Genomic DNA, 23404 nt, shown 5'->3' with positions numbered 1-23404 from the left:
CATTAAAAAACTCCTACACTTTATATGTAGGCTCTTAATCTTTTCAGCTACCAATATAGTACATTGTTCGCATAAATCACTCTAACCCAACATAAATCACTCTAACCTAGCATTATTTAGAAACTTTACTATCACTACATATAAGTTAAACTCTATCTTCTAAAATATGCTTAGGTGAGAGCAAATTCATTTCTATACAGAGTTGAGAGAGTATATCATTTTGAGCATAAGTGAATGGATTTTAATTTTAATTTTATTTTGGTTTGTCAATCGTTGATGTAACGTGAACAAACAGAGGATCCTGATAGAAAGAAACGAAGCGAACGAATCATTCGGTCAGCGGATGTTTTTCTGACCAATTTGTTTCCTTTTATCACAACCTAATCCAAATGGGGACAATCAGAATGGAACGTATTTAATGCAATATGCTCATTTTTTGTTCCTTCTTCGATTTCCCATCTTTATATGATACCCCATCCCGACATTCGTTTTAAGCTTATTATTTTGTTTAATGTTAATTACCTGTGAACTGTTAAACAAAATAATAAGCTTTAATATTAACATAATAAAATTCATAATTCTATAACTTAACAACAAAAAAATACTACAGTATTTGAATGATAGTAATCTTTAATGTAATTCCCCAAAAGCCTTTGATTTCGCAATCTTTTATGATTGAAAATCAATTATCATGTTTTTAGCTGGGGTTAAAAATTAAGAGAGAGAGAGTATACAGACAGGAAAAAAATAGAGAGAATTTTTTCTGATATGACATGAAAGTTTGTGGTAATATTAGTCAACGTCATAACTAACCTGTAAAGTTTAGTGCAAAAGGAGAATTAAACAGTTACTCACAGCTAGAACTGTTTTCTCACATTTTACAAGTGCAAAAAAAGGATTCTTACCAAGTTAGCTCCATCCCCTTTTGCCATCCAACAAAAAGTAACTTGCATGTAAGAATGTATTCACTTTCAATTTTTACGTAGAAGACTATACTGAAATTACAGTAAAAGAAATCAAAGACATCCTTTGTTATTTATCAATGTTTAACAGGATAAACTTAGTAGGAGTATTATATGAAATTTCTTGGGAGTATCTATGAAATTTTTGAGTCCTCGTTTTCCTTTTCACTCTTTTTGTTTTTGCTTGAAGATCACTGTCGCCAGGAACCCAAAACGGAAGTGACTAGCCAGTTTTTGGACTGGTCATTCAAAAATAGCTAGCGTTTGCAAAGTCATTGAAAAATAACCACTATTTTACTGCAACATAAAAAGTTCCAGCATACTATACTGGAAATCGATGCACCTGTGTATGAACTTCCAGCATATTATGCTGAAACTCCAACACGCGGAAAGTTCAAGTATAATATACTAGAGTTCCAGCATAAGTATACTGAAGTATTTTTCCGAATTTTGAACAGTATTTTCGTTCAGATATATCTTTTATATTAAAAGTGACTAAATTCCGATTACTTTTGAAACTGTGACTATTTATAAATGACCACTTGTAAATCTGGCTATTTTTGAATTTCTCCCAAGTTCAAATCAACTTTCGTTTGGGCTTGTGTTTTAAATTTTCTTTTAATATGTTCATATAAATGTAAAAGAACCTAAAGACATAAATTTCAAGTACATAAAACCTATCTCTCTGTCCAAACCAGCTTCAGAATCGATTACTGAGATTGTACTAAGGAGCGGCAATTGTGTTGAAGCACTACTGAAAGAAAGTCCTCACAGCAATCAAGAGTGGAATGGCTTTTAATTAATTAACACAAGAGTTCACAGAAACAAAGTTCTTTAGAAATGTTTTACCTTTTTTCACTGAGCTAACTGATGAGTAGAAAAGCTCCAATTAGGCAACTATTTTCATCATGGTTACATACTAGGATTCAAACTCAGCGACAATCACTACAATTCCAATTGTGGATAGATACCTTTCAAAAAAAAAAAGCAGCCCGGTGCACTAAGCTCCCGCTATGCGCGGGGTCGGACCACAAGGATCTATTTTACACAACCTTACCATGTATTTCTGCAAAGAGGATATTTCCATGGCTCGAACCCGTGACCTCCTGGTCACATGGCGACAACTTTACCAGTTACGCCAAGGCTCCTCTTCATGGATAGATACCTTTCTATCTCTCTCTCTTTTTTTTTCTTTTTTTTTTTTTTTTTTTTTGATAAGTGGCCTTTCTATCTAATCTCTGCATAGGAGCAGGCTCAGAAACTTCAGAAGGAGCACTTTTGGTTGTTCAGGGGCTTGGGGCTCTTGCAAAGGCATTCTTTGAAAACTCGACCAGAGAATGCATGGAGTATGGAACAGAACTAAAACAAGGAGGATGTATTAGCAGAAAAAGCAGAGTTCAAACCATAAAAACGAAGGATCACAAAATCATATTGGAGATTCATCAAAAGTTATTGAAACGTCTTATCTGGGCATGGCTAATGTGTAGTAAAGCCAGCAGATGCAAAAGCAAAAAGGGTTCTTAGGCAAAAGAATATCAAATTTTTGTTTATTATACATGTGGATAGCACGATAGAACTTGCAAGAGAATGGCTGTGGATTGCATGCACTTTTGACCCTCCAATCTCACCCTCCTTTTCCTCTTTCCACGTTGTGAATCTTTTACTCAGACACAACAGTTCGGAGAGGAAGTTTGCTCTCAACCTCCTTTACTTCAGCATTTCTTTCAGCAACAATTTTAGACATCCCAAACATCTGAAGGCATAACCATATAAGAGCACTGCTTTTAAGGATAATCCATAATGCCTAAAAGGGCAGCCCGGTGCACTAAGCTCCCGCTATACGCGGGGTCCGGGGAAGGGCCGGAACATAAGGGTCTGTTGTACACAGCCTTACCCTGCATTTCTGCAAGAGGCTATTTCCACAGCTGAAACCCGTGACCTCCTGGTCAGATGACAACAACTTTAACAGTCGCGCCAAGGCTCCCCTTCATAATCCACAATGCCTAAAAAAAGAAAAAAGAAACAATATATAATGCTATTTGGTCTGGAACTAACCTTCTGGATGGTCTTCTTGAAACATGTCTTGTGTTCATCCATTGAGGCATTTATAAATTCATCAATGTGATCCTTTACATCCTCCAAAAACGTGGCACTTTCAGACTTCTTTTTTCGGCATGATGATGCAACAGCAGGTGCTGTTTGCTCAAGTGGACTCTTCTCGGTTGACATGTTCTGCACATCTCGTAATAATGAGTAATACCATGAGTCCATGAGATAAACTAAGGAGGATAAAACATCAGATCCTATTGATTCATCATCACTTCTTATGCTAGAGCGTAGAACTGTGCTAGAAGTAATGTTCTGGCAGCTGTCCACTTGCTCAATCAATGTACCTGCTCTTAGAAGTGTTTTAGTGCATTAACTACGTTCCTCTTCCCAGTAGGTGCAGATCCTAGATATAAACTTAGTAGGGTATGTCTAAAAATGTTAGCTACGTTGTGAATGCGTTACCTTCGAATTATTTTAAAAGGGAAAAAGAAGAAAAGAAGATAAGTCCCACGAGTCATGACATACTCCAGATTGTATGTTGAACAACTTATTCTATCAAAATCAATTGTTGCTCGTTCCTAAGGTTTTAATGGTGTCAAAAAGGATGAAGTGGAAGAATGGAAGTTAAAACCTCACTGGAATGAAATTTTCGGATCTCCCTCCAAAAAATCTGACCTATAAAAAATAAACAGAAAGGAATACCAAAAGCATAGCACAAAGCTTACTAGATTATCACGTCCTGGTATTGCATTGATAAGGATACAAGAGCAGTACAGGGGAATTGTCCCATCTGTTGTACTTTTCTGAAGGCATGCCTACTTGAAGGAGTAAAAGGAAAACACCAAAGACAGAGAAAGGGGCTGTGGCCAAGAGAGGTTGAGTGCATTCTGTGCAATTTCACGGCCGATCAAGATAATCTGCACTAAACCTAAAGAGACTCAACCTAGATAATTTGCATTGTCCTCTGTTTGATAGTACTTATTGATCCACAACACATACTATTTCCCGTTTGTCAGAACACAAAATATGCAAGCATAAACTTGCTGGAAACTAAACACCTTTCTGCAAGCTATTTGGCAAATGGACCATGGCATTCTACATCTAGAGAACAATTGTTTCAGATAAAAAGGGAAGTACAATGAAGTAGCATAACATTTCCCCTTGAAATATATGGGATTAGTTGTCAAGGTATTCCAGAAAAATTGTTGAAAGAAACGAAAGGAGATCTAAGCCGACTTCTCTAGATAAGGCTAAGGCACTAAAACAAAACACCAGATCCAAACATCACAGAGACCTTTCTTCAAACACTTTTTTTTTAATAAGGTTCTTCAAACACTATATATGCATAAGAGTTGTCAACATAGGATCTGTTCTGGTCACGCAGAATGGATCTTGTCACAGGGCGATTGGCGATTCACGGGAAAGTCTGTGTTGAATAGATACTTTCCCTTGTTTCTATTCCCTGAGCGACCTATTTTGATAACAATAAATAAGCTCGTTAAAGGGAGCCTATCACCTCAGGACTCAATAGAGAGAGTCCCAGATCTCTTGTTTATAATATAAATCTTGCCTGCTCTTTTTTTATTCCTTCTGTCTCTTTAAATAGAGAGTCTTGTTACAAAGCTATTAAGCATAACTAGGAGTCTACGAATATAAGAAATCTATTAAATTAAGAATTCTAGTAAAATTAAACTACTGACTATTTAAATGCCCAACAAATATCTGTCAGGTGCATCTGTATTCCTATCTACTTATCCTCTTTGACGTTGCTATTTTCCTCAGCTCGAGGGCCCCGCCTTGCATAAACTTTACCCACGAATGAGTCTGTAACATTACCCCCCTCCTCTTTAAAGAGCTTGTCCTCAAGCTTGAAGTCTGGATAGGCATTACGAAAATGTTCAGCATCCTCCCAAGTAGCATCTGACAAATCAAACCCACACCAGTGCACTAAGAGTTCCCAAGTTCCTCGATTTAGACATGCTCGTAGAACAGAACAAGGCATAGGAACAACACGACCATCCGCTAGTGGTGGCAGAGACGGGGGAACTGTGGGAGCAGCACCCTTAAAAGCTTTAAGAAGGGATACATGAAATATTATGCAACTTACAGTCACTGGGCAGCTGTAACTCATACGCAACTTCCCTATCCGCCGCAACACAGGAAAAGGCCCAAAGAACGGTGGTGCAAGCTTATGGCATAGTTGACCTGCAACAGATTTTTGACGATAAGGATGTAAACGCAGCCAAACTAGTGAACCTGGCTCATATGCAACCTCACGGTGACCTTGTCATAATATTCTTTCATCCTAACTTAAGCTTGTTGCAACTTGCTACGAATGTCAAGCAGAACTAAATCACGATCCAGTAATGCATTGTCAATAGCCTCTACTCGTGAAGAACCAGCCACATAGGACAATAGACGAGGATGATCTCGGCCATAAACAACCTTAAAGGGAGTTGTTTGCAATGCAGTATGAAAGGAAGTATTATAGCAATACTCTGCCCAAGGCAACCAATCAACCCACTTCTTTGGATAATCCCCAACCAAGCAACGCAAATACATTTCAATAGTACGATTCACAACTTCAGTTTGGCCATCAGCCTGAGGGTGATAAGCAGAAGAGAATGCCAACTTTGTTCCACATAAACGAAACAATTCTCTCCAAAATGTGCTTGTAAAAGTCACATCCCTGTCACACGTAATCGATTCGGGTATCCCATGCAGCGAACAATATTCTCAAAGAAAACATGGGCAACACGGGTTGCATTGTAAGGGTGAGACATGGGCATGAAGTGTGCATATTTGGAAAAACGATCGACTACCACAAATAATACTGTTTTGCCCCAAGCCTTTGGTAAGCCATCAATAAAGTCCATATATCAGCCGATACCTGCTCACGAAGTGCAAGTGGCTGTAGTAAACCTGCAGGGCTTAGATGTTCAGCCTTGTTGCGTTGACAAACAGGACAAGCAGCGACATAATTCCCAATAATCGACTTCATACCTTTCCAGTAGAAATCTTGTCGTGTGCGCTGCAATGTTTTCTGTACTCCTTCATGGGCATTATCATGATATCCTGACAGAATAGTAGCAATCAATTGGGAAAAAGGCAGCAAGTAGATACGGCCTTTATAAAATAGTAGCTCGTCTTTGATTGCCCAGGAAGCATCAAGTTCTTGACGAAGCACTTGTTGGACTAATTCTTGCAAGGAAGCGTCATTGCATATCTCTTCTCTAATCGCATCAAGCAGTAGTACACGTGGTTAGCTGATGGCATACAATAATTCCTCCTTACCCGGACGACGTGACAAGGCATTAGCAGCCTTATTCACGTGGCCTGCCTTATACTCCACACAAAAATAAACCCCATAAGCTTGCTGATCCATTGTTGAGGTGAAGTGGTAAGTCGTTGTTCCAACAAATATTTAAGGCTATAGTGGTCTGTGCGAATCAAGAAAGACCTGCCCCAAAGATAAGGACGCCAATGTTGCACTGCTTTAGCCAAGCCAATTAATTCTCGCTCATATGCAGCCAATTTAAAGTGTCGATCTGCCAGTTGTCGACTGAAAAAAGCAATAGAATGGCCATTCTGTTGCAACACCGCTCCAATACCACCTCCCGAGGCATCACATTCAATTATAAATGGATCATTAAAATTTGGTAATTGTAAAACAGGAGCAGTTGCAAGTGCTTTTTTAAGAGTGTCAAAAGAAGCCAAAGATGTTTCATCCCACTGGAACGAATTTCTTTTAAGCATGTTAGTTAAAGGGGCTGCTAAGTGATTGTAATTTCTTATAAATTCACGGTAATAACCCGCTAAGCCCAAGAATCCGCGCAAGGTAGTGGTAAACTGTGGCTGAGGCCAATCAATGATAGCCTGAACCATGTTTGTGTTTGCTACCACGCCTATTTCAGACACCACATGGCCAAGATATGCTACTTGGGTCTCTCCAAAAGAACATTTGGATCTCTTGACATAAAGGTTATGAGCACACAATAACTCAAAAACGATGCCAATATGAGTGAGATGATCATCTCATGTCTTGCTATATATTAAAATGTCGTCAAAGAAAACCAACACAAACTGACGCAAGTGTGGTTTAAATACCTCATTCATTAGTGCTTGAAATGTTGATGGAGCGTTTGACAATCCAAACGGCATAACCAAAAATTCAAAGTGGCCATGATGCGTGCGAAAAGCTGTCTTCTCAATGTCTAGGGGATCCATGCGGACCTGATGATAGCCCGACTTCAAATCTAGCTTTGTGAAGTATCTGGACCAGTACAATTCGTCTAATAATTCATTCACTGTCTTGGCATTGAGCTCACGATAATCAACAAAAAAACGCCAAGTTCCATCATGCTTACGAACCAATAAAACTGGAGATGAGATGGGTGATCTACTTGGCCGAATGATTCCTTGTCTTAACATATCTGCACATTGTTTTTCTATCTCATCTTTCTACAAATGAGGATACCGGTATCGTCGAACTACCACTGGTTTGGAACCATGTAATAAGCAAATGCGATGATCACAATTTCACATAGGAGGCAGCCCAATAGGCTCTTGAAATAAGTCAGCAAATTCGGCCAAGACCTGCTCCAGTTTGCTGTGGTGCTCATCTAAATCATGCAATAATTGAAGCTGCAATTTCGAACAGGTTTGCTGCCCTTGAAAGACGACTTGTTTCCCATTTGAAATAAAACTCATTTCAAGTGTAACGAAGTCCCAAAGAATGGGGCCCAATGTTTGTAACCAAATCATCCCTAGAACAATGTCAAAGCCATCTAACGGAATAACAAAGAAGTCAGCTTCAAAGTTTTGGTTATCAATATAGAAGGATACTGATGGGCAAGTTCCTTTGCTGTAAACTTTTTCCATTAGCCACTGATACCTTGGCACTTGTCCCAGGCTGTACTTGCATCCCCAAGTGTTGCGCTGCTGTGTAACTTATGAAATTGTGTGTGCTGCCCGAGTCAACCAGGCTCAACAATGGTTGACCTTTCATGATTGCTAGTAACTGCATTGTTCTTGCGCTCTTCTGTCCCGTGATGGCATATAGAAATTTCAGGTTCTTGTGCATCTTTAGGTCAGGTTCTTCATCATCCAGATCAGCAAGTTCCAACCAAAATAGCTTCTTACATTGATGCCCAATCGAATACAATTCATCACAACTATAACACAATCCTTTTGCCCTTCTCTCTGCCATTTCAGCCCGTGACAACTTCTTTATGAAAGGAGCAGATGAACTTACCAACTTTGGTTCAGTAATACCACCTGGTGCATTGCTTCCCTTTGGAGTTGGAATTCTTGAACTTGTAGTAGTAATGAAATAGCCTTTAGTCCCTTGCCAAGTCTCCCTTCGAGAAGATGTCGCTTGTACTACCTTCTGTTTCTTTTCAAAAGCTCAAGCTATATTCATGGTATGAACCAAATCTGGTGGACTACGCATTTCAACATCAAGCCGAATGGAATCGATTAGTCCGTCAGTGAAAATACTAACTTGCTGGTCAACCGAACACACTTACTAGCCCTGGCTAACCGTTCTTGAAATTGGCACTGATATTCTTCAATTGAGCCCGTTTGCTTAAGGTTAACCAGATTACCTAGTGGATTACTGCCCAGTGGAGACCCAAACATGAGAGCACAATATTCCTTGAATTCCGACCCATCAACAAAGGGACACTCTTGTTCCACTTGATGATACCATAATTGTGCCTCACCTAGAAGATGGAATGCTGTCAATCCCACCTTATCTGCTTCATTTGTTCTCTGATTGGAGAAGAATTTCTCACAACAGTGTAGCCAAATCAATGGGTCTTCAGATCCGTCAAAAGTAGAAAAATCCAGCTTTGTGTACCTTGGTACTAGACTATTTCCTGTCAGCTGATTAGGCCGATTCTCTGGTCTGTAGGGTTGGTTACCTACATTGCTACTTGCTCCAGCATCAGAATCCTTTCCTTGATTTTTGTTAAACCCAACAATGAACTCCTGCAATCGTAACGATAATTGTTGCAGTTGATTAACCATCCTTGATTCAGATTGTGCCACTGCTTTTGTTATTCGTGCTTCGTTGGCAGCCTGCGCCTCTTGAAGGAGAGCCTGTAACTCTTCACGTTTGCTTGGATCGCCCATAGTGTTTGGCTCTGATACCAAGTTGTTATGGTCACGCAAAATGGATCTTGTGACAGGGCGATTCACTGGAAAGTCTGTGTCGAACAGATCATTTCCCTTGTTTCTATTCCGTGAGCGACCTATTTTGATAACAATAAATAAGCTCGTTAAAAGGAGCCTATAACCTTAGGACTCGATAGAGAGAGTCCCAGATCTCTTGTTTTTAATATAAATCTTGCCTGCTCTTTTTTTATTCCTTCTGTCTCTTTAAATAGAGAGTCTTATTACAAAGCTATTAAGCATAACTAGGAGTCTACGGATATAAGAAATCTATTAAATTAAGAATTCTAGTAAAATTAAACTACTGACTATTTAAATGCCCAACAAATATCTGTCAGGTGCATCTGTATTCCTATCTACTTATCCTCTTTGACGTTGCTACTTTCCTCAACTCGAGGGCCCCACCTTGCATAAACTTTACCCACAAATGAGTCTGTAACAGGATCACTCAATTGCAAACTCCAAAAAAAGCTCAATTGCAAACTCCAAAAAAAGCGTACATAAAAATAGCAACAATATTTTCATCAAGAACTAGGAACTTAATAAACAAAGATAAAGATAGTCCCACACTTTCCTTAAGTTTAACATGAAGCATTAGACGGAACAATGATGTCGTGATCATCTTAGACTACAAGAAATAATGGTAAAAGAAGAGCGATTCTAATTACCTGAGCTGAAGAAAGCAGAGGCCTGATTATGACATATTGTACTCAGGCTTTTTGAAGTCAGCTTATTTTACTTAAGTAGCATTGGAGGAATGCATTTTCTAAATTGCATTTCCCATTTCAGTTTTATCTTTGTTTATAGTACACAGCTATACCTGTGTGATTGACCTGTGTACTTTGTAACTCATGTCGTATTTGATGAATACATTTTCTTCCAACTATTTAAGGGTGAATGCATCAGGTCATTTGACACAGTTATGAACCATTACAGTCTGGTTAAAATGTTAAGGAATTGTTGAAGATTAAAAAGATTTTCAAGGTACGTATATATTTTAAGCATGTCATATTCAAATTTTACTCGTTCTTTAGCTAATGATAATAGTTTGTACTTGCTTTGATCTTATTATGAAGTCAGGTTTTTGTCTATAGTCTATTCTTGATATCTTTAAACTTATATAAAAATCAAACTTTCCTATTCTAAATCAGTTTCCTCTCAAATCAAAAACAAAATCAAAATTGTCAAGTTTCTGCTTCTATAAGCATAAAACTTCAGTACACATAGGCGGAGCTAGTACTTTGATAACAGGTTCGGCCAAAGCCAGTAGCTTTGGTTCAAACCTTGTATTGTCTTAAAGTATTGATTGAATATGTACAATTTATTAACTAGAACCCAGTAAGTTAGAAAAGACTAGAATGCCGAACCCATAAGCTTCAAATCCTGGATCTCCCTCTAGCCACAAGCAGAAACAACATGCAACTAGACAAGTGAAGCAGAGAAAAAAGGAAGAAAGAAAAAGAAATGCATCCATGAACCCAGACCGAAAAACAGAAAATAAATTGAAACAGAAAAACGGTACAAGAGGACAAATAATATGCATTCTCTTGCTATAAATGATTCTCATAACTCAAAATTAGAAATAATATCAATAGATTGGTTAAACAATTACCTAAAATCAGAGAATTTTGAAAGAGGAATCTGATAAGGGCAATTTAACTTTTAGGGTTTTTTTCTCAGACGATGAACGCACCACTTTTACCAAAGGAGCAATTCAAAAAATGGCGAGCAAAGTCAGAAAGGGGGAGGCGGGCAGGACCGGCAGGTTTTCTGATCGACGAAAGAAGGAAATATGAGGAAGGGGTGAACTGTTTCGCTATTAGCAATAGCAGCTAGCCAGCTAGGCTGTTTGTGGGTCGATACTGTGGTATTTTTGATATTCCCTTTTTTAAAATAGTGTACCATACCGTACCTTATTAAATTCGTTATGATTTTTCTCTTTTCGGTTTCGGTTTATTCGGTTCAGTAACTTTGGTTTGCTCGATTTAAATACTAACTAGTGCATAAAGCTAGACTCTATATTCTTAATTAAAATACTCAAAAATACAAAACTGAAAATATTTATTTGATAAAAATTTTGTCCAAAACTAGCAAATATCGACCCAAATAAAGAAAAATATGCATAAAAGAATATTTGATCATTATTAGAAATGTCTTGTTACTAGATTAGAGTTAATTGATGAACTTAGAGAATAAAAGAAAGTAAAAGTTTAGATTTTTTATATTTATGTTATAATTGATAATATGTGTTTTGTGTAAGTAATATATATTTCGGCACGGTATCTGCACAAATACCAAACCTAATACCAATTTTTAGTAAAACCTTAAACCAAATACCAAAATATCGTATACGAAATACCAAAATCTTCAGTTTCGGTACGGTAATTCGGTATTTACCAAATTATGCACAGCCCTAATAGCAGCTTATGTTTAGTTTAGTGAATGACACACCTCGATTATTTTAATGCGATTTTTTCTAAAAGGAAATCAAACAAATTAAGTTAGTTTTTTGGTTTATATCTGGGTTATTTATCGATTTTTCTAAAATATAAGGAATACACTACCAAAACATATATTCTAGCGACTATATTTTTCAATATTAATAGTAGCCACACGAAATTTGCTACTTTTGAGTAAATTTATTATTTTACCAAAAATATATTTATGGTAACTAAATCAAGTAGTGACGAATATTTAAGACTCATTAAAATAGGTACTTTTACTTAAATTGATTCTTATACTTAGCAAAAGAAAACTACCAATCAAACTAGATTGTAAATACAAAGAACTAAATTATTATAATATCAAAAGACTAGACTAAAAGTGTAAACGATTTAACATGTACCATAAAATTTTATAACTTTGTACAAAAATATGCATATATATATGTCTGTGTGTGTAATAATAAACTTTAAATAGCAACTTCTATAGTTGGCTTGATTCGTCTTTTTAGGTTATTTTGATTAAAACCAAAACCAAACCAACTTGAGCGGTTTTTAAAATTCAAAACAAAAATCAAACCAAACCAAACCAAACCAAAAAGTATGATTTTTTTGATCGGTTTAGTTTGATTTTTCGACTTTTTTTAAAACACCCCCCTAATGCGAGGTAAGAATTTTTAATAAATTATTCGGTTACCCGTCACCTAAAAATGCATTTCACCCCTGCACCGGAAAAATTCGGGGTTTTAGTTTGCCCCCTGGAGTCCTGGACTTTGGAGATAGACACTATAGACACCCCCGTTAAATCAGTTAAATTATTATTTGAAATTTGGTAATAAAACGTGCATGTTAGGTATATAACGTATTACATTACATATGTGGTTTCAAATGAAAATAAAATTCAATAATATCACATTCCTAAAATCAAGATTAAGGAGTTTTTCAATTTTTTTTCTAATTACATCGGAGACCGCAAATAAAAAGCCAAAATTTCACGGTATAGCCAGTTTTTGGACTGGTCAATCAAAAATAGCTAGCGTTTACCAAGTCAATGAAAAATAGCCACCGTTTTGCTGCAATAGAGACCGGTCCAGCATAATATACTGGAGTTCGGTGCACTTGTGTATGAACTAGGGTTGTGCATAATTTGGTAAATACCGAATTACCGTACCGAAACCGAAAATTTTGGTATTTGGTATACGCTATTTTGGTATTTGGTATGGTATTTGGTTTAAGTTTTTAAAAGAAATTGGTATTAGGTATGGTATTTGGTATTTTAAAATAAAATACCGAAATATATATTATATTACATAAAACACATATTCTTAATTATAACATAAATATAAAAAATCTAAAATTTTACTTTCCTTTATTCTCTAAGTTCATCAATTAACTCCAAACAAGTAACAAGACATTTCTAATGATCAAATATTCTTTTATGTACAATTTTTTCTATTTGGGTCGATATTTGCTAGTTTTGGATAAAACTTTTTTCAACAAACATTTTTAGTTTTGTATTTTTGAGTACTTTATTAAGAATATTAGAGTCTATGGCTCTATGTACTAGTTAGTTTCAAACCGAATAAACCGAAGTTACCGAACCGAATAAACTGAAACTGAAAGGAGAAAAACCGAACCATACCGAATTTAATTAGGTACGGTATTGGTATAGGATTTTAAGAAACCGAATACCGAAAATACCGAACCGAAATATCTAAATACAGTACCGTACCGACCGACGAACACCCCTAGTATGAACTCCAGCATATTATGCTGGACCGGTATACTTTGCTGGCTCCAGTATAATATACTGGAGACTGGAACATTAGTGCTCAAAACTCCAGTATATTATACTGGACCATTATACTTGCTGGAACTCCAGTATATTATGCTGGAGTTCTAGTGTATTTATGTTGGAACTCCATCATATTATGCTGGAGTTCCAGCATACTATCCTGGAACTCCAGTATAATACGCTGGAGTTCAAGTATACTTATGCTGGAACTCCAGCATAATATACTGGAGTATTTTTCGGGTTTCGAACAGTGTTTTCGCTCAGATTTATCTTTACATAAAAAGTGGCTAAATTTCGATTACTTTTAAAATTGGGTTATTTTTGAACGACCAGTTGTAAATCTGGCTATTTTTAAAAATCACCCAAATAAAAACGGAGAAGAGGGCAATAAGAATCAAACTTATAGCCCGTTTGGCCCAGCTGCAAAAATCAGCTTATTTTGAGAAGCGCTTTTTTTCAAAAGTGCTTTTCTCAAAAGTACTTTTGGTGAGAAGCAGTTTGTGTTTGGCTAATTAGTTTGAAAAATACTTCTGAGCAGCAATTAGTGTTTGGCCAAGCTTTAAAGAACTGTTTCTAAGTGTATTTTTCTCAAAAGTGCTTCTCAAAAAAGTGCTTTTGGAGAGAAGCTACTTTTTTCTGCTTCTCCGAAACTGCTTCTGCTTCTCCTCAAAAGCACTTTTTTTCCTTCCAAAAGCTTGGCCAAACACCTCAATTTTTGGCCAGAAGTGCTTTTGGCCAAAAAAAAGCACTTTTGGCCAAAAAAAAGCTTGGCCAAACAGGCTATAAAGTTTTATGTAGAAGACTACTCTTTGAAATCATTGTTCTTTCCCTTTTTTTTTTTTTTTAATATCCATCTCTCAATGTTCATGGGATATTATATAATAGAAGAAATTGGCAGAGTGGGGCAGAATCACACAGCTAGAAAACTTCCTATCAATCCAAAAATGTTAGAAAGAGAATTAGATCTAATGTCGTCAAGGCCCCTGGCGGACCCGTATACTCTTGCCTTGTTGGGTATAAAGGACACGGGGAGCTTCCTTGGATATCTCCAAGGACTTGAGCTGCAAGATATGCTACAAGGTTGAATTAGTCCACTAAGTAATGATCTTATACATAATTTCAACGAAGTGTTCAAGTCCTTAGTGCTACATAGGGGTGTACATGGACCGGGTTGGCTCGATTTTTAGCAAAACCAAATCAAAACCAACTATATCAGTTTGGATTGGTTCGAATTTTTCGGATTTTCGGGTTTTTTTTTTTGGGAAAAAGGCCATTAATACCCCTGTACTTTTGAATATAGGCCACGTTTATCCCCCGTTACACTTTAGAGCCAAAGTCCACCTTACCGTTACTAAAGTTTTTAACATTACCCCTAACCCTAACGTCCGTCCAAGTGGCAGCTGCCCCCATTCAATTTTTCCTACTCAGCTGCCAACTAAGCTGCCAACTAGGATTCCACTAACCCATTACACCCAAACCCAACCCTATTAACGAATCAACCTGACCCGTAACCGAATACCCATCAAATAAATATGTTAAACCCGTCTGAGAACACATTATTCACTCATTTGGTCGAAGCTTCTGGTACTTGAAAGAAAAAAGAGAGTCAAAACCGGTCAAGATACTTGGAGAAGAGTGGCGATTTCAAGCAAGGTAAGAGATTTTTGTCCCAAAAATTGATTTTTCTGTTTGTTTAATCTCTTATCTTAAGTTATCCCAAAAATATTTCCGAAAAACTATTCTGAATCCCTTTCAGAAACCCTTTTCTGAGTTAGGGTTTTCATAAACCCTTTTCTTTTTCGATTATTTGAAGTTGATAGGTGTTTGTAGTTGTCAAATGGTTTGTAATTTTTTCTGATTTTGTGTTTATTGAAGTTATGGTTTAATGAATAGTTGTTTGTTGGTTATGGTTTTCACTTCTCCTCTCTTTGACGATAATTTCAAGCTGGTAGTGTGTGTTTTGATTTTGTATTCACTTGCATGTAGTTTGACAGTAATAAACCCTTTCTTTACTCTTTTTGTTTGCATATGCCTCATCCGGTATTGGAAGCCTTTTGATGGTTTAGGGTTTCGATTATAATATTTTGTGGTCCCAAATTATTATTTTTTTATAGAAAAGAGGTGAATCAGAATATTAATATTAAGGGTGGGGCAGGGACACTTTATTCCGTATAATACTTTAATGTATGGTCCCTTTATCCATAGCTGAATAATGTTGACTTGCATTATTGAATTGGGCTGATTCTGTTTTACTATCTTTATTCCTTTATGCCTTTATGGCTTTATGCATTTATGCATTTTTCCCTTTATGTTAACTGTGCATTTTTCCCTTTATGTTAACTGTCCTTATCCTTTTTCACTATCTTAATTTTTTTAGTACTAATGTGTTCTGCAGTTCACTATCTATGGTCCTACTGGATTTAGTCTTTCACTATGGGGGAGAGTGGGTCAAGAAGCCACTCATAGCATACTCAAAAAAATTCCGGCACATTAAGAAAGGTTTTGACTCTGACTTGCTTTCCTTCAATGATTTAGTGGATGAATATGTTTCTAACTTCGGGTATATAGGAGTCCAACAATTAGAAGTTAATGGTCCTTCCGGTTCATATTATGAAATAGAAGTGATTATGGCATTAGGGCTTTACTGGACCTTGTGAATGAACAGTTTTATGTTATAAACATATTTGTTGTAGAGGATTGTGAGCCAAGTATTAATGTACCTAATATAATCCATCACAATGAGCATGATGAACCTGAAGAACTTGAAGCTGCCACTGATTGTGATGGAAGTGATAGTGGTGATGATAATGAAAATGTTGTTTCTTCTGACTATGACTGTGATACACTAGAGAAACTTTTTAAACAAAAGAAGAGAGACATTAATGATAAATTAACTGACTATTAAGAGTTGGATAGGTCAATGACATTCAAAGACATTGCTGAAGCTAGAAAAGTTATAAATATGTATGCACTTGCAAATGGTTATGGGTTAGAGCAAGTAAAAAGTGACACAAGTAGGCTTAGGTACATTTTGAAGGTGGCTGCCCTTTTGTATGCCACGTATCTAGGAATACTTCAGGGGGTGGGGCTGAATTTAGGATTTTACATTCTGAGCACACTTGTGAACCTGCATATGAGAATCATAGAGTAAATGCCAAGACCATTGCTGAATACTTCAAGAGAGGGTTACAAGAAAATCCAACCATTAAGGTTAAAGAAATAAGGGCAAGCTTGAAGGTTGCATTTAATGTAAATGTGAGTGAGTCAAAGTGTAAGAGGGAAAAAAGGTTGATTTTGGAGAATCTGGAAGGTAGTTTTACTGATGAGTATAACAAGTTGGTTGCATATGTTACTGAATTAAAGTGTAGTAATCCTGGAAGTGATGTAGTAGTTAATCTGTCAAAGGATGCTCTTGCTGAAGGCAGCAGAAGGTTCCTAAGGATGTATATATGTTTTAATGCAATGAAGATGGGGTTTAAGAGTGGTTTAATGCAATGGTCTCAATCCATAAAAGGGAGAGTCATGACATGTAATAACTGTGGAGAATCAGGACATAATGCTAGGGGTTGTGCCAAGGTAATCTAAGTGTGTCTTGTTCTGTTTGTTCAATATATAAGTGTGCCTACATCTAATTGTTTTTCTGCCTTGTTCTAACACATTATTGTGTTCTATTTGAGAATAGCACTCTAAAGGGAAAGAGCCAATGATTGGGAATTCAAAGAGAAAGCAGACCAAAAAGCAAAGAATTATGGTTGATGAACCTGTTAATGAACAACCTACATCACCAGCAGCTGCACCTATCCCAACTGAAGAGGACTTCAATTTATCAGCACCCCAGCCCAGTCAAAACAGTCAGCCCAGCAGCTTTGTCTTCATGCCAACCCCTACTGTTCAGCAGCAACTTCCAACAGAACATGAGCCTGACATAGCTGTAAGGCCAAGGAGCATCTCAGAAGCAAGGACAAGACTCCAGCTGAGGCAGCAAAGCATACCAATTGCAACCAGGCAAATTGGATTTGTTGGTGATTCAAGTGGTGCAAGTCAGCCTTCAAAGCTTACTTTCTCAGCAAAAGGCCTAACATGGCTGGGAGGATCTGCCATCACTGGAAATCAGTTGAACAAGCAAAGGTTGAAGAAATTGAATGCAAGAAAGGGTAGTGGTAAGGAGCAGAAGTGATGGGACTTTGCTTCGAATAGTGAACAATTGTAATTTTTTGGATGTGTTGTAATTACTGCTATGTCAGTAAACTTTATATTTTGGTTGTGGTTTGTATAGTTGTGATAGTTAGATGCCATGATATAGCTAGGTGCTAGACATCTTTTTGGGGTTATAGTATGAATGTTGATAGTTGGTGCATGTAGGTGAATGCAATTAATGTTATGGATGTTGAAATTGAATGTTATTTAGTTTTTCAAGTTTTTCATTTTATAAGTGTTTGAATTTTAAATAGGTTGGTTTGTTTATGTTTAGCAATCTGAAGGTTTGTATGCTTGTTGCTGTTGTATGCTGCTGGAGTTTGTGCAGGTTTGTTTAGGTTTGTTTATAAGCACATTATCATAGAACAGTAATGGAAACAAAGAACATAAGCTGGTGTATACCATTAATCAAAAGAACAACTATCATAATCATAAGCACATAATCATAGAACATAAGCTGGATTATACAGTAAAGGAAAAGTCCCTTTCACAGCATATACTACTACAACACAACAAATACAACTACAACATCATAATCATATAACATAAGCAACATCCTAGTCTTTGCTAAATTAATCAAAAGTCCCTTGCTAAATAGCCACTTCATTATCGAGGCCACAAAATATCCAATAAACAATCCCCAAGAAATCATAAGCTACATCTTTGTCTTGGCAAGTTTATCTTCCAACTTCACAACTTTATCCACTTCATATTGGTGTATAGCCTTCATGCCAATTACTTCTTTATTCAATTTGTCCCTTTGCATCTTAATCTCCTCAATCGACGATGTTACATCTTTAATATTAGTCCAATCGCTTCGCGGGAAGATTTCATCTTCCCATTCCCAAAACCCACATGAATTAGCCTGTCAAGCATAAATCAAAAAGAAGATTTATGTTTCAAAAATTGAAATAGAATTATTAACAAAAAAAGAAAAGAACTGAAAAAATATGGTAACCTTGGGCCTCGAACATTTGTAGAATTTTCTTCCAGGGTTATATGGAGTAGACGAAGTGAAGTGTTTGGCTAAAATACCACAACGACACCTAATATGTGATGAACAACTAGCTTGCGACATTTAACAACCAAACCAACGACAATGAAATAGATAGGATTTTCTGAGATAGAAGAAGGTTTTTCTGTCGGATGGTAGGTTTTAGCAATGGAGTTTATTTTGGGGGAGAAGAAGACGTTGGGTATATGTCAAAATTAATTGACTGAACGTGGGTTATGGGGGACTAAATGTAGGGTTGGGTTTGGGTGTAATGGGTTAGTGGAATCCTAGTTGGCAGCTTAGTAGGAAAAATTGAATGGGGTCAGCTGCCACTTGGATGGGCGTTAGGGTTAGGGGTAATGTTAAAAACTTTAGTAACGGTAAGGTGGACTTTGGCTCTAAAGTGTAACGGGGGATAAACGTGGCCTATATTCAAAAGTACAGGGGTATTAATGGCCTTTTTCCCTTTTTTTTGTTACATGAATAGTATTCGAATCTTACTTTGTTAAAGTAATAGATAAAGTTTTGATAAGTGAATATATGTTTAGTAAATATTAAAAAAATTGATAAATATATGATCTATTAAAATATTCCAATAGGAGAATTTTGTTAGTAACACGTGATAGTTATTTTTTTAATCGTCTATCAATAATTTCCGTCAATGTACGCTTTCAAGGTTAACACATGAAAGGATCCCAAATATTTCTACATTTTTTAAAAAGAAAATTCAATATAAAGTCTTAAAAATATATATAAAAAATTATATATTTATATATCGGTTTGGTTCGGGTTTTTTTACTCAATACCAAACCAAGTCAAACCAAATCTAATCGGATTTTTTAATCGATTTGGTTTGATTTTTCGGTTTGGTGCGGTTGTTCGGTTCGGTTTGAACACCCACTGCTACATGTATGCTACATAATAATCAATTTAAAAAGGGAATAGGAGGAGGATAGTAAGAATCGGAATCAGCAAAAGAACGTTTCATATTTATGCTACTTAAATCATTTATAACTTTCGTTATTAAATAATTCGTAAGTTAAATATTTCATGTTAATAGTTTTGTCGCATCACAATATGAGAAGTTAACTAACTTCGAAATTAGCTAATAAATTCTTTAAGGAACAATTAAACTAATCACTGGCTAACAAAATACAGGGCTCTGCAATGAAACAACAAACTCTAGTGAAGGCTTATATGCACCGGCTCCTAAGAAAGGAAGTGTTCATAACAAGTGTCTTTAAACGGAAAATTTTATTTTGTGTCTCATACAATTGACACTAGTTGTATGAGGTATTTTTTTTGTCACACAGTTTTATGGACACTGATTTTTATGGACACAGAAGTGTAAGATTGGGGTCCATATATTTGTGAGACAAAAAGGAACCTCATACAACTAATGTTAGTTGTGTGAGACACCCAATAAAACTTCTCGTCTTTAATCACTTCATACTCTAAGAATTTCTCAGAAACTAATCTTATTCCCTTTCAAATATATGAAACAGTAAGATAAGGACAACAAATTGGAAACATTTTGAAGAAGTGCTATAAAGCTAGCACTTGATCTTCATGTTATCAGCAATAACCTTGAAAATGGAACTCAAATCTGTCACTTCAGTCAATTTTCACTGAAGAGAAGAGACGATGAACGAAGAAGAAAGACGTCAAGAAACCTATAGCGCCAGTTGCTAGCATAACAGCAAGAGCCATTAAAAGCGAGTAACCTAAGTAGAGCATGGCCGAGACAGGTCCACTGAGGCTCTTGAGATCGAAAACAAGATAGTTGATGGAGTAGAAGAATATGTAGATCGCGACTGAGCCAGATGCAAAGTATGATTTCCACCACCATCTCCAATCTTCCATACATAAATGCATGTAAGTCAGGACCAAAGAAACTTCAGCACAAACCACTACTAGTAGGATCAGTACTACCAACAGAAACCCGAACACATAGTAAACACGACCGAGCCATATGCTAGACATGATGAAGAAGAGTTCAATGAATAGAGTTCCAAATGGAAGTGTTCCTGCTCCAATTACCAGCAACCAAGTAGGAAATCTATTTGCTGGGATTTCGCGAGGAATTTGATTGCTACGACAAGGATACTCAAGATGTGGAGCCTTTGTTCCAATATATCCACCTATGAGTGTAAGAGGCATAGAAATGCAAAACCACAGTAATAACAGAACAATGTATGTAGTGAAAGGAATTGCACCAGTGCTATGACTTCCCCATAAGAGGAAATTCAGAACAGTTAGTATAAGAAATGCAATTCCAGGAAAGAAGAAAGAAACTCTCCAGGAAATCGAAAACCATCCATTTGTATTGCCAGCATTCAGTGTCTTCAAAAGCCAAACAGCAACATATCCGGCAATTATACCTAAGAACATATAGAACAAAAGCATGCCAGTAATAAGTGTGCCGCGAGAGGCTGGAGACATAAATCCAAGAGCCGCGAATAATATTGTCACGACTGCCATTCCTAAAATACGACATCCATCAGCAACCATCATACTAAGGAGTGTCGAGTTCTCTGGAACTCTAAACACATCGCCAACAACAAGTTTCCATCCTGATAATTCCTCATTTATCTGAGCCTGAGCCTCTTTATCAAGCTCTTCATATCGAGCTAGATCTCTTCGAATAGTCCTCAAGAAAATAATCAACACTATTCCTGCTAGGAATGTTATAACCATGATCGAATTAAGAATCGAAAACCAATGAACTTTTGAACCTTCCATTTTCAAATATGCATCCCATCTTGATGGCCACTTAATATCACTCTCCACAAAGTTAACCTCATAACTAAATACCAATGGTTTGCCTTCTTGAATCATCACGGCTACTGTCGCAGGGTCACAATTAATTGGTGAAGGAAACTTATCATATGGTTTTAGATTCTTAAGCAAATCTGTGGTATGTTGAAAGCTACAAGGGACAACTTCAAATCCAACAACCATATAACTTGGTGTGTCTGTGATATACTTATCGTCCGTTGTAATTAACTCAGCACCATCTCCATCTCCAATCACACCTGGCACAGTACTCTTCTCATACTTGTGAACTAACACAGTGAATTTCAAATGGTCGAATACATAATACACATCCTTAACCTTAATACCAACCGGATAACCCGTCCACCTAAGAAAATAACCATCTTTGTTCATATACCGAATTGCAGGAAGATTATCAAGAATCAGATTAACTTGATACATTTCATCAATCCTTTCTTTCAAAACCTTGAATTCATCAGCTGACAATGCATTTGTTTGACACAAAAATATTTCACTTTCGTTTACGTGCATCTTGAATCTATAAGGTGAGTTTTCAATTCTGTCTCCCATAAGAAGCTCACCTAAATTTTCAGCACTGTCTTTAACACCTTCTAAAGGTTTACAAAAAGGTAAGCTATAATATCCATAAGGTATTTCTGTATCAATTGATGTCAAGGAATTCACTTTAACGGATAATTGATCACCAATATTATATTTGTGTGGGAAACTACCAGGTAAATAAAATCCACTTGCGCATTGAAGAAACAAGCTATAGACCAATATCCAATTCTTTAATTTATCAAAGAAATCCATGGATCGCCAATTGTTTGGATGATCCCTCAGAGATCTGACTGTTACAAAAAAAAAAAAAAAAAAGATGTTAGAATTTATTTTGTAACAATATTGCATGAAAGCATAAAATGTGTAGATTTTTTATTCAAGAAATATACATGCTCAAAGTAAAGGATATAGCACAAATGAAGATGCATAAACTGACCTCAAAGAGAGAATGAACGCCTAAAAGGGAGCTGAAAGGTGAAATGGAGGAAGAGGAAGGGGGAGAGGAAGATGGAAATTTGTAACAAACTGTTTACGTATATAATTGTGTTGTATGTTGGATTTGGTCTATTTTTAGTATATATGCACTATACGTGTGAGACGTTATTGGCAGTTTCATGATTTGCTTTGGTTTGAATTTGCCCTTTGCCTTCTCATCTCATTTTTATTATGCAAGACAAAGTCAACATATAAAAACATCATCTCTTTTTTTTCTCCACCTATTACAACATGTCAAAGCTCAAAATAATATCGCATTCCAGTAAAAAATTAAAATATTAGGTGATTTTTTCTATTTGTCCAAACTTTACGTGTTACATGATAAGTATCCCATGAAATTAGTCGAGGTGCACACAAATAAGGTCCGAATAGCACGGTTGTAATATATATATATATATATAGAGATTTTTTTTCTAACATGTGCATTTGAATTGATTTAATGGGTTTAAAGGAGGAACAAAGTAGCTTATTAACATGTATTTTGGTTTAAGTGCTGCAGATATAACACAAATAAGCATGATTTGTTGAATTATACTTTGATAGATTAGGAAAAACCAAAACTACTTTTGTGGCATATTAAGAAAACATAACATTGGTATCGATTATGACAACTTGAAGCCATATCATTCTCACTTTATTTTATGTGCTATGGGTCTGAACTCAGAACATATATATAAAATCAGGTTATTTCCAAAGCAATTGAATTTTGAGCAATTTAGTAAAAATTATTCAAACTATTCTGAAAAAAATAATATTCCCTTTATAAGAAAAATGTTTGTCATTTTCCTCTTCTTTTTTTCCCCCACTGTCACTTTCCTTTCTTGATATTCAAAAAAATTGAACTTTAAAATTTATATATATTTTTAAATTATTCGTGAGCAATTTTGATATGACAAAAAATGTAACATTTTTCAGATTTTGTGTAATTTTTAGGTATCTAAGATTAATATAGTCCATCAAT

The 23404-nt window shown here is 36.2% G+C and overlaps 3 protein-coding genes across 3 annotated transcripts; all 3 read right to left on the bottom strand.

Annotated features, from left to right (window-relative positions):
- LOC109227262 lies at positions 2319 to 11046 on the bottom strand. Its single transcript, XM_019392354.1, has 3 exons — positions 10798 to 11046; positions 3018 to 3194; positions 2319 to 2715 (listed from the first exon to the last, which is right to left on the bottom strand). Exons 2-3 carry the CDS (start codon positions 3189 to 3191, stop codon positions 2623 to 2625), a joined length of 267 nt encoding a protein of 88 aa, XP_019247899.1. The 5' UTR covers positions 3192 to 3194; positions 10798 to 11046; the 3' UTR covers positions 2319 to 2622.
- Positions 4759 to 7442, bottom strand: LOC109228004. The gene is made up of 5 exons (XM_019393191.1): positions 7119 to 7442; positions 6472 to 6980; positions 5846 to 6244; positions 5369 to 5700; positions 4759 to 5267 (listed from the first exon to the last, which is right to left on the bottom strand). Exons 1-5 carry the CDS (start codon positions 7440 to 7442, stop codon positions 4759 to 4761), a joined length of 2073 nt encoding a protein of 690 aa, XP_019248736.1.
- LOC109227261 (transmembrane 9 superfamily member 11-like) lies at positions 19704 to 22560 on the bottom strand. The gene is made up of 2 exons (XM_019392353.1): positions 22385 to 22560; positions 19704 to 22238 (listed from the first exon to the last, which is right to left on the bottom strand). The coding sequence occupies exon 2, from the start codon at positions 22198 to 22200 to the stop codon at positions 20227 to 20229; it is 1974 nt and encodes a 657-aa protein (XP_019247898.1). The 5' UTR covers positions 22201 to 22238; positions 22385 to 22560; the 3' UTR covers positions 19704 to 20226.

This window comes from Nicotiana attenuata, chromosome 6, assembly GCF_001879085.1.
Source record: "Nicotiana attenuata strain UT chromosome 6, NIATTr2, whole genome shotgun sequence".
Classification (NCBI taxonomy): domain Eukaryota; kingdom Viridiplantae; phylum Streptophyta; class Magnoliopsida; order Solanales; family Solanaceae; genus Nicotiana; species Nicotiana attenuata.
This window is presented reverse-complemented; position numbering and strand designations above follow the sequence as displayed.

Coding starts and splice junctions, on each gene's coding strand:
- LOC109228004 (XM_019393191.1), bottom strand. CDS start 7,442: ATGTTAAGACAAGGAATCATTCGGCCAAGTAGATCACCCATCTCATCT. Junction 6,245..6,471: donor CGTCCTTATCTTTGGGGCAG/GTCTTTCTTGAT, acceptor TGATGCGATTAG/AGAAGAGATATGCAATGACG. Junction 5,268..5,368: donor TGACAATGCATTACTGGATC/GTGATTTAGTTC, acceptor CATATGAGCCAG/GTTCACTAGTTTGGCTGCGT.
- LOC109227261 (XM_019392353.1), bottom strand. CDS start 22,200: ATGGATTTCTTTGATAAATTAAAGAATTGGATATTGGTCTATAGCTTG.
- LOC109227262 (XM_019392354.1), bottom strand. CDS start 3,191: ATGTCAACCGAGAAGAGTCCACTTGAGCAAACAGCACCTGCTGTTGCA. Junction 2,716..3,017: donor TCAAGAAGACCATCCAGAAG/GTTAGTTCCAGA, acceptor TTATGCCTTCAG/ATGTTTGGGATGTCTAAAAT.